This window comes from Globicephala melas, chromosome 1 (genome assembly GCF_963455315.2).
Source record: "Globicephala melas chromosome 1, mGloMel1.2, whole genome shotgun sequence".
Lineage (NCBI taxonomy): Eukaryota > Metazoa > Chordata > Mammalia > Artiodactyla > Delphinidae > Globicephala > Globicephala melas.
Window position 1 is genome coordinate 101,265,932 of NC_083314.1, and position 11,704 is coordinate 101,277,635.

An 11,704-nucleotide genomic window follows, 5' to 3' on the forward strand; every position below is an offset into this window, starting at 1 on the left:
CTTCCCGGACCGGGGCACGAACCCATGTCCCCCGCATCGGCAGGCAGACTCGCAACCACTGCGCCACCAGGAAGCCCTCATTTCCCTCCTAATAGCGGGAAGGGACAGTGCAACTGTCACACCCTCTTCTCCTCTGGGACAGTCATCCAGCTTGTGCCAGAGCATTTTTAGTGACAAAATTTATGGCCTAGCTGAGTAATCCCTTTCATTTTGGAACCTTCAATTAGAAAACTATTCCATAAACTGACCTAAAGCTGATCTCCACATACTCTTGACCTAGTGGTTCTACTTTTGCCCTTCAAAACTATAAACATTTAATCCACCTAGATCATAACAACTCTTCATAAAGGTTGTTAAAAGAATCAGCCCAAGTCTTTTCCAAGCTAAACTATATTTTGTTCTTCCCAGCCTTTCTTCACAGTTGCCAGAACATAACATCAGTGAAACCCTTAGTTTATTCTCCTTCATGATAGCAAATGCATGGCGAGACTGTTACTACTGCAACCCTCCCCACTCCTTGTGCCAATGAAAGACAGTGCTGATGGATCCAAGCCCTCTTTCTGCTAAGCCCAGACTAGATCTAAGGTTCTATCTCAAAACAGCATTCCAAGGATCAGGGCACTGGTATCCATAGATGACATAATATACCTTTGCCATTTTCTGACATCAACTCTCCCTTTAAAATACAGAGGGTGGAATGAAACTTAAGTTGCACGAACAGTTCAAATTATAGTACAATTAATACTCCACATGACCTTGAAAATATGTTGTTTGTTCAGATTCAATAGGTACCTTGTCATTTGGGTATATTGATCATTCAGTCACTGAAAATCACTAGGAATGTTTGTACATAAAATGGTCTTATACAAGGTCTCTCCAAACTTACCCTGCAAGTTCCTTGTTGGTTTTAATTCTATTGTTGACCATATATGCTCATTCATCAGGAGAACTGAGGATTTTTCATCTTCTTTCTACTTCACTCTCCTACTCTTCCTCCTCTGGGAGGAATATAAGAGTACTTAACATCTAAGAGGACTGTGATGGTAGACAGTGGAGCTCCTAGTGGGAGGAATCCTGGATCAGCCCTATTTTCCTTTATTTTATTGGTTCCTCTTTTTTTTTTTAATTTTATTTTTTTATTGGAGTATAATTGCTTTACAATGGTGTGTTAGTTTCTGCTTTATAACAAAGTGAATCAGTTATACATATACATATGTTCCCATATCTCTTCCCTCTTGCGTTTCCCTCCCTCCCACCCTCCCTATCCCACCCCTCCAGGCGGTCACAAAGCACCGAGCTGATCTCCCTGTGCTATGCGGCTGCTTCCCACTACCTATCTACCTTACGTTTGGTAGTGTATATATGTCCATGCCTCTCTCTTGCTTTGTCACAGCTTACCCTTCCCCCTCCCCGTATCCTCAAGTCCATTCTCTAGTAGGTCTGTGTCTTTATTCCTGTCTTACCCCTAGGTTCTTCATGACAATTTTTTTTTCTTAAATTCCATATATATGTGTTAGCATACGGTATTTGTCTTTCTCTTTCTGAGTTACTTCACTCTGTATGACAGACTCTAGGTCTATCCACCTCATCACAAATAGCTCAATTTCGTTTCTTTTTATGGCTGAGTAACCATCGAAATGGTAAAACCCACTGAGGTAGGATCAGTATGAAGGTCAGAGAAATGGGAACACATGACTTGCCTGCTTTAATCGTGTATTCTAGGTTTTAAGTGAGACAATTGAGAATGAATACACACATACACTACATATATACATACATAGAAACATTCACTATGCTTACACACTCTACATGCACACACATACATAATATATGTGTATATATATATATACACATACACATTCATATATACCCACACTACACACATGCATACATATGTAAATACTGTGTGTGTGTGTGTGTGTGTTTTATATATTTCTGTACAGATTACCAAGGTAGAAAACCACTCATTGATTCAAGGATATTTCTTGAGTAATCATAATCCAAGCTAGTAATAAAATATTAATTTGGTTAGACCTGTTCTCCTCAAACTGGTAGCCACTAGCCACAGGTGGCTATTTAAATTTAAATGTAAATTAATTCAAATTAAACACAATTAAATGTTCAGTTCCTCAGATGTACTAGTTTACAATTCAAGTGCTCAAACGGCACATGTGGCCAGTGGCTGCCACATTAAACAGACAGAGCTGGAACATGTCCATCACTGTCGTTCTTTTGGTACAGCAGGATCCTACACGGGCTGTGTATAACTGATCAATATTCAAGAGGGTTTACTAAGTGCCAGGTACTATTTATAAGCTCTTTACATTTAGTAAGTCATTTAATTCTCATATTTATTATTTGCCCTCATTTTATGGATGAGAAGTCTGAAGCTTTGAGAGGTTAACTAACTTGCCAAAGGAAATAAAGCTAGTAAGCAGTGGAGACAGGATTTCACACACAGGCAGTGTAGCTACAGAGTCTCTGCTCCTAAATACTAAGTTTACGTCTTGCTATATTTTAATTTACAATGATGAGTAGAGCCTCCTTCAAGACTTTACCTTTATCCCAATTAAATTTCATAGTCTGCTTTTAAACCCAGTATTCCAATTTATCAAAAATCTGGAAGACTGATTATGTTATACAGACTATTAGCTTTTGGTACAGTTTCCACTGCTGTATAACAAACCATCCCAAGACAATTTGTTTTTATATTTTATTATGCACATTGGTTTACTGGGTCAAGAATTCTGACAGGATACAGCAGAAATGGATTGTTTCTCCTCCATTATATGTGGGGCCTCAGCTGAGATCTGAGGTCTCAATGCTGGGGGCTGACATCATGTTAGACATTTTCACTCACAAGTTAGTCATTTAATGCTGGATGGCGCCTGAGACTTCAGCTGAGGCTGCTGACTGGAACATTTATGTGTAGTCTCTCAATGTAGCCTGGGCTTCCTCACAATATGGAGGCCTTACGTTGCATGTCTTACATGGCAAAAAGCACACTGTCCCACTGAAAAAAATCAGAGCCTTCATTTCCTTTTGTGATCTGGCCCTGGAAGTTGCACAGCATCATTTCCACCATACCCTACTGGTCAAAGCAGTCACAATCCTAGCCAGATTCAATAAGTGGGGCATAGATCCCACCTCTTGATAGGAAGGTGGCAGGTCACATTATAGAAGAGCATACAGGATGGGAGGTGGTGATGTGGCTGTCTTTATCCAGTTATTCTCCACACTTTTGTAGTATTATGTATTATGCTGGTTATTCTCTCTTTTCATCCCCACGCTTCCAGCTCTCATCCATTGATAGAGATCATATATATGATCATATATTGATATATATATGAGCTGGTTTTCTCCACAACCATAGCTCATTATTCTTTCAAAAATATCCTTTTCCACAAAAATATGAGTGATTCTTTCAAAAGCTTGTTCAAATAAACATATACATTGTTATATTTCTGATTTACCTAAAAACAATCTTAGTTTTCCACCATTCTTATTAAAAATGATCACCTCCTTCTCTTCAAAGTGTTTACACTAAATATAGTAAGTAGTTCTGTTGCTTCGATAGCTTTACCAGAGCTTGAAATTAAGCCTACTTGTCTATACCTTCCAGAACTTCCTTTCTTCCCCCTTATTTTTGAAAAGAATTTTTACCTATTTCTAGCTTTTGAGCACCAAGCCTGCATACCATGACTTCTCGAAGTCGACTAGTGGTGATGACGATAATTACATCTGTAAATTCCCTGATTATCCTAAATGATATAGATCTCACTTTATGGTCCTGAATATCATTTAAAAAACCAATAATAAGAGCTATAATTTACTGAGTAACAAATAAGCATCTCAGTGTTTCACTGTGACCTGTTTACCTACGCTCTGTTTCAACTGCTGTTTCTTCTACACATTACAGTATTTAATTTTAAAAAAGGCAATTTATTTTAATATATTATTTTTCCCCCAAAAGAAGAACTTTTTCTTTTAAATGTAGACAAGTTTGCTCCTTTTCTCTAGGTAAATTTTTTGCAAGCCTCATCTCATTTTGGCCCAGTTCTAAAACAATTATTACACTATTGTTACACTTTTTATCCTTTTTCTTTTCCTTTTTTCGAATTATCAGTTATGTTCTCCTACCTTCCACATCTATTCTTGTTCTTTTAAGTCAATATCCTCTGCATTCCCTGTGCTCTATTGAGAGTTGGCATCATTTTCTCTTAACTGGATTATCTGAAAACTCAGAACAATACTTTGTTTTACTTTCCATCTCTCTTGATACTGTCATTTAGTTTCTGTCACATCCTCCAACCGGACTCCAAGACTGTGATAACAAGAACTGAATCTTGCATTTCTTTTTTCCAAAGAATCCTTAGCACAGAATCTTACACAAAAATACTTAACATGTATTTACCAGGTACTTGTAATGTACTATGAGAAAAAAAGGAATAATTATAAGCCAAAGAGCCTACTCTTTAAAAAGCTTCTGACCTGCAAATGTATACTGATAAACCACATTAACAAAATGAAGGATAAAAATCACACGATCATCTCAAAAGATACAGAAAAAGCACGTGATAAAATTTAACATCCATTTATGATAAAAACTCAACAAAGTGGGTATAGAGGGAACATACCTCAACACAATAAAGGCCGTAACAAACCCATAGCTAACATATACAGTGGTGAAAAACTGAAAGCTTTTCCTCTAAGATCAAGAACAACACAAGGTTGCCCTTATTCAACACAGTATTGAGAGTCTTAGCCATAGCAATCAGACAAAAAGAGGTAAAAGTCTTCCAAATTGAAAAGGAAGAAGTAAAACTATCATTGTTTGCAGATGACAGGATACTATATATAGAGAACCCTAAAGATGCCAAAAAAAAAAAAACTATTAGAACTAATAAATGAACTCATTAAAGTTGCAGGATACAAAAATCAACATACAGAAATCTGTTGTGTTTCTATACACTAATAATGAACTATCAGAGAAATTAAGAAGATAATTTCACTTACAATTACTACAAAAAAATACGTAGGAATAAATTTAAACAAAGAAATGAAAGAACTATACTTTGAAAAGTATAAGACACTGATCAAAGAAACTGAAGACAATACCATGCTCATGGGTTGGAAGAATTAATATTGTTAAAATTTCCATACTATCCAAAGCAATCTACAGGTTCAGGGCAAGCCCTATCAAAATACCAATGGCATTCTCCACAGAACTGGAACAAACAATCCTAAAATTTGTATGGAACCACAAAAGACCTTGAATAGGCAATTCAATCTTAAGAAAGAAGAACAAAGCTGGAAGTATCATGCTCCATGGTTTCAAACTATGATACAAAGCTACAGTAATCAAAATAGTATGGTACTGGTACAAAAACAGACATATATATCAATGGAAAAGAACAGAAAGCCCAGGAATAAACTCATGCTTATATGGTCAATTAATTTATGAAAAGGGGGCCAAGAATATATAGTGGGGAAAAGAGAGTCTGTTCAATAGATGGTGATGGGAAAACTGGACAGCTACATGCAAAAGAATGAAACTGGACAACTTTCTTATACCAAAAAAAGAAGTAAACTCAAAATGGATTAAAGACTTAAATGTAAGACCTGAAACTATAAACTCCTAAAAGAAAACAAAAGCAGTTGCTCTTTGATATCGGTCTTAGCAATATTTTGGGGGATCTGTCTCCTCAGGCAAGGGCAACAAAAGCAAAACTAAACAAATGGGACTACATCAAACTAAGAAGCTTCTGCACAGTTGAAAGGCATCAACAAAATGAAAAGGCAACCTACTGAATGGGACAAGTTATTTGCAAGTGATACATCTGATAAGGGTGTTAATATCCAAAATATATAAAGAACTCATACAACTCAATAAAATAACAATCATGAAAAAGAAAATAAACAAAAAAGAACAAACAATCCAATTAAAAAATGGGTAGAAGAACTGAATAGATAATTTTCCAAGGAAGACATACAGATGGCCAGAAGACAAATGAAAAGAATGCTCAACATCACTAATCACTATGGAAATGCAATCAAAACCATAATACGATATCACCTCAAACCTATCCAAATGGCTATTATCAAATGAACAACAAAAAACAAGTGTTGGTGAAAATGTGGAGAAAAGGGAACCCTTGTGCACTGCTGATGGGAATGTAAATTGGTGCAGTCACTATGGAAAACAGTATGAAAGTTTCTCAAAAAATTAAGAATAGAACTGCCATATGATCCAGCAATCCCTCTTCTGAGTATTTATCTGAAGAAGTGAAAACACTAATTTGAAAAGACGTATGCACCCTATGTTCACTGCAGCATTATTTACAACAGCCAAGATATGGAAGCAACCTAAGTGTCCATTGATAGATGAATAGACAAAGAGATGTTGTATATATGTATACAATTGAATATTACTCAGCCATAAAAAAGAATAACATCTTGCCACCTGCAACCACATGGATGGACCCAAAGGATATTATGCTAAGTGAAATAAGTCAGACAGAAAAAGACAAATACTTTATGATTTCATTTATTTGTAGGATCTAAAAAAACAGAACAAATGAACAAACAAAACAGAAGCAAAACTCATAGATACAAACTGGTAGTTTGGCGGAGGGAGGCGGAAATAGGTTGGGGGGATTAAGAAGTGCAAACTTCCAGTTATAAAACAACTAAGTCACAGGTATGTAATGTACAGTGTAGAGAATATAGTCAATAATATTGCAGTAACTTTATAATGGTGACAGATGGTTACTAGACTTATCATGGTGATCAATTCATAATGTATATAAATGTCAAATCACTATGTCATACACCTGAAACTAATATAATATAGTGTATCAACTATATTTCCATTAAAAAAGAGAAAAAAAGAGCTTCTGGACAGGGGCATGGTATATATATTCACAAATAATCTAAGGAAATAAGAAACTACAATTGTAAATACAAACTGAATATGAAAATGGTCAATCTCAAAGTACTAAGGGGTAAAGTTAGTACACTTTGGTAGTAATGGTTGATACCATCTTAGGGTAGGCTGGACAGTGGCAGGGTTCTACAGAGGAGCAGGCTAAAAAGGGAGTCATAGAGAGAGTAGGCCAAATGAAGACAACTTTCTTAAATTTGCTTGTCTATCTGTGGTTAATGGTTGAAAAATTCAACTTACTAAAATAGAAGCAGGCAAGGCCCATACACTTGGATCCACCCTGCTTGCTAGTGCTGTATAACTACATGTGTTGGACACTTAGAAAAAGTTAAGATCATCTATAGAAAGCAGCCATACAGATTAAGGTAAAGATACAATATTACACATTATTATATGCCCTGCTTAATAAAGCAGAGGTTAAGTATGGTGCTGCAGCTTACAGCCTTTTAAAACAGGACACAAAATTACAAACACAGAATTAGGTGGAAAAACAATTTTTTTATTTAGAATGAGAAAAAAAATCTCAACAACTGGTTGGAGCCATAGAGTTCTAGATTCCTTTCTTCTGAGGTAGCTTTAGGCAATTCACCAGAAACGCCAACTTAGAAATGCTTCTGGCTACAACCTGCCATTCCCTTTCCACCTAGAGCCTGTACAACTCCCAGTAACTTACATTTTACAGAGGCCTAAGCCAACAACACAGTTAAATTTAAATTAAAGTTAAATTTCATTAACTTCACCTAAAATCCGCCTCTGACTACGGAGGCTCATTAAAACAGTGATTCTCAGTTGAGGCTGGGACACTGAGAATCTGGGGAAAGAGAAACCACATGACAAATTTAAACCATCCCAGATGATTCTGATATGCAATTGCCACTCCCTACATTCTCCCCGTACCCCCTGCCCCCGAAGATTCACAGTGCAGAATCCCATACACTAATACCATAGCCTAATGGTATCTTAGAAGGCAATATAAACAAGAACTGGCCAATTGTCCTTGATCTGAACATAAAATATGTGTGGAACATAAAAGTGTACACAATTCCATTATTTTAGAATTTAAACACATTGAAAGGTCAAGTGACTTCATCAAGGGTACAAAACTGATACTCTCTCTGAACCTCCCAAATACAACTGTTCCTACCATTTCATTTAATCCTGAAGGAAAAAAAAGGGGAGTTTTACATATTCCTCTTTGGGGTCAGAGTATGCTTGTTCACTTTCTAACTTCTTTCCCAGAATAAAGCAGCGGTGAAGTTTGTTGGCTTTTCTTAACAGCTCAAGGTAACATTTACCTACTGTACAGGCTTCTTAGTAATTAATACAATGTTCCCATCTCAAGTCTTCTGCCAACAGCAACGAGAGAAGATGCAGTGGCATTGAACGGCCCCGCAAGAATGGTATTTTTCTTTTCCCAAAAAAAAAAAAAAATTACAACCACCAGCCTACACGCACAAGTCGGCCAGTAACCCTTGTCAATTTCTCTCCAACTATCCTACAAGTTCAGAGGGCCCTTTGGTCCTAGATTTCCCCGGGTAACCTTTAAAAACGAAAGCGCCGTCTGTGGGTTCGGTAGCAGGAGCTGACTATCTGAAAAATCCTGAGCTCCGCAGCGCAGGAGCTTCCCCGTTGGACACAAGAACCGTTTTCTCCTGAAGAGGGATTCCCTCACGCCTCTTCCCACTAGACTTGAGACTCACCTCCGGCGCCACCCAAGTCTCCAATCCACAACCAGCAACAACACTAAATCAAGAATAATTTCTCTAGACTCGGGTGATTTCGCTCCCAGAGTTCAGGGCTGGCTGCGCCTGAAAAGAAGCTGCCAGGGGCGGGGGCAATTTTGGGCCACCGCCTCCCGGGTTCGGGCACTGTCACTGGAAATGTCCGCGTCAAAGAAGGGAAGAGGAGAAAAGGGGGAAACAGCACAACTTTGCAGACTCCACGAATCCAAGGCCCTGCCAAACATAAGGTCAAAGTGCAAACGAGGGAGCGGCTGCTATTCGGGACCCGCCGGGACGCAGCCCCGGAGCCGGCGAGCCGCCAGGCGGGGTCGGGCAGCTGGGGGAGACCCACCCTGTCCCGGCTCCGAGTCTCCAGCGGGGCCGAGCGAGCGCGCTGGGGCGGCCGCCGCATGGCGGGGCCAACTCCGTGAGTTGACTTGGAACTTTCCCGGGACGCGCCGCCGCGCCGCCCTCACCTTACTGAACACCTCCAGGTCGTCCTCGTCTTCGTCCAGATCCAGCACCTCGGCCTGCAGGAGGGCGGAGGAGCCGCTGCTGCCGGGGAGGGGGGCGTCGCCCCCCGGGCTCTCCCCGCCGCCGCCCCCAGCCGGGAGGCCCGAGGAGCGCGCCTGAGGTGCCCGGCACTCGCCCTCCATCCCGAGAGTGCGCGCCCCGCCGGCCGCCGCAGCCAGCCAGGCTCCCCCGAGCGTGCCCATTGGCTCCCGCGCATCCTGCGCCTCCCCGGCCAGCCCCGCTCCAGCCCCACGTCCGCTGCGCAGACGCGGAACTGCCAGGGCGAACGCGGGGCCCAGGCTCATCCCCACTTGGCTTGGGGCCTGCAGGAGGCGAAGGGGTGGGACTCTCGGACTCTGGCTAGGGTGGGGCCAGGGACGCTGTCCCCTGAAGGTAGGAAGGGGGCGTCCTCGTGCGGACCATGCTGCGGGGCTACCCTACGACAGCTTCCACGGGGGCGGGGGTCTGGGCAGAAGCGACGGAGCGAACCGTGAACTTCAGAGCATCCACAGCGGGGCTGGAAAGCAGCCGACCTATCTCGCCAAGAGAAAAAGCCAATACTGTATTTCCTGCATTTTAATGGTTGCCTTTTTTTCTTGGTTGTGGATTTCGAGTTCGTCTTTTACTAAGGCTAATGCAAAACCTCCTCTGTTTTGTAATTGATTTTTGACCCAGTGACCGGACTGTGTGGTCATTTCACTGTAAAGCCAGGGAAGTTGGATTTAAAAACGATTTTCAGCCCCTTTCAAATGTATCTTTATTCCTGGAGGTCATCCTGAAGTTAATGAGCAAGAATGTTACTAAGAGTCGAGGACAGCGAGCAGGACTGGACCTTGACACCAAGAAATAATCAGCAGTCTTTATGCTGCCAATGAAAAACTGTAATTATTTAGTTGTTCACTGCTTATTATTAAAAAAAAAAACTAACTTCCAAAAATAATGGATAATTGAATGCAAATTGATATATTTGGAACTATCTTCAGGTTTTATTACTTACTCGCCTCAGCCCCAGCTCTTTTCTCCCATCAGCCAGGAAAGAACATCTAAGAACTTTGCACATAGAGAAGAGGCTAATTCAGACTTGATTTCCAAAACCTCTCCTGGCAAAGTGTTTAGCCTGATGTTTAAAACTATTAACTTTGGAAAAAAAGACGTATGTAAGAGAATTTCTCTTTCCAGTTAGAGGACAAGGCCTTAATAATATGTTCCCTCTTAACCATTCATACTGGTTTCAGTTCATGAACACACTTATTCAGTCAAGCTGGTCTCTCTAAGGGGTGAATATCCAGGCTCCTTCCTATGCTTTATAGTTCCTGTACCCAAAATGCCATCTCCTGCCTGTCCTGCAGGAATTAACTATAATCCCATGTCTTTCAGGAAGACTTTCTGATTGACACAGTCTGTTCCCAATTTAGCATTTAATTTTATTTCATGCTGTAGGTTGTATTTATTTCATGTAAATGCCTTACATTCCTTAGTAAATTATAACATTTTAAGCTTACGGATCACATTATTTATTAATAAACCACAGTAGTAGATGTACTCACTTAAAAAGGCTCTCTGCTAGGGTATACAAAAAATACAAGTTATTAAAAGGCTATTTTTTCTCTCTAAGCTCATTCTGGCTAGTCAGGAAGATTCAAGTCTTTCGAATTGCCGTCTGAACCAGGAAATTCCGAAGGATACTGTGACACACAGAATTGCCAGAAAGCATAGAGACAGGCTCAGAAAATGGGCAGAACAAACCAAGACTATAGAGTTTGTATCATAGCCACACCCACGCCACAGAACTAATAACGCAGACATTGCTGCCACCATTACTGAGCACCAGATGCCACACCCCTTCCACATACTGCCATTGACAGTGATGTCACTGGACTCCAGGTGCTGACACCAACATCAGTACCACAGCTGCCTCTGAGAACTGCCTTTGCTATTACTACCACAAACGTACCCACAGTCCTGTTTCTCTGTTTTAATTATTCTAGTTTCAAAACCCTGAAGGGTAGATCTGCTTGACCCACCTGGCTAAATCCCACAGAGATTTCGAAGGCAAATTAGATTTCTAAGCATAGAAAGGCCATATTGATACCGGTCAGCCAAAAAAAAAGGAAAAAAAAAAAACCCTTACTATTATTCATTCCTTTGGCCGCCCAACATTAAAATCACATTTGTTCACATGCTTTTTTTTTTTTCCCCATTCCTGCTAAATATAGTTCAGCTATGCCTCAAACACCTGGGAATATAGTCCTCAGCTCCCCAAAGGAAGAAAATCCAAACATACTCATTATTGGTGCAGCTCCAAGTCTAATATGTCTATTCCTCCTGTAGTTCTGCTGCACTTAATGCTGTAAGTGCTCTCTTACAGTCCCAGATTCCCATTAAATGGGATCATCACTGGCTTCTTTAATGGAAGCATTCTTATTTGGGTGCTATATTCTTTCAATCGTCGTAGTCCAAAACTTTAAGTACAGGTATAATATTAAGAGAAGCCCTACCCAGTCCTGTCCCTTGGTTTTTGGACTCT

General features: G+C 40.2%; 1 protein-coding gene across 4 annotated transcripts in view; it reads right to left on the reverse strand.

Annotated features, from left to right (window-relative positions):
- The window catches only part of SNX7 (sorting nexin 7), a 95,905-nt gene extending 86,561 nt beyond the window's left edge, over positions 1-9,344 (reverse strand). For 3 of the 4 annotated variants that reach the window (XM_030868769.3, XM_070046535.1, XM_070046536.1), the window contains exon 1: positions 9,141-9,344. In XM_030868769.3, coding sequence (XP_030724629.1) covers positions 9,141-9,320 — 180 coding nt within the window. In that variant the 5' untranslated portion in view covers positions 9,321-9,344. The remainder of the gene's footprint in view (positions 1-9,140) is intronic. The other variant, XM_030868765.3, reaches the window with a different exon arrangement.
- Positions 9,345-11,704: the final 2,360 nt, after the last annotated feature.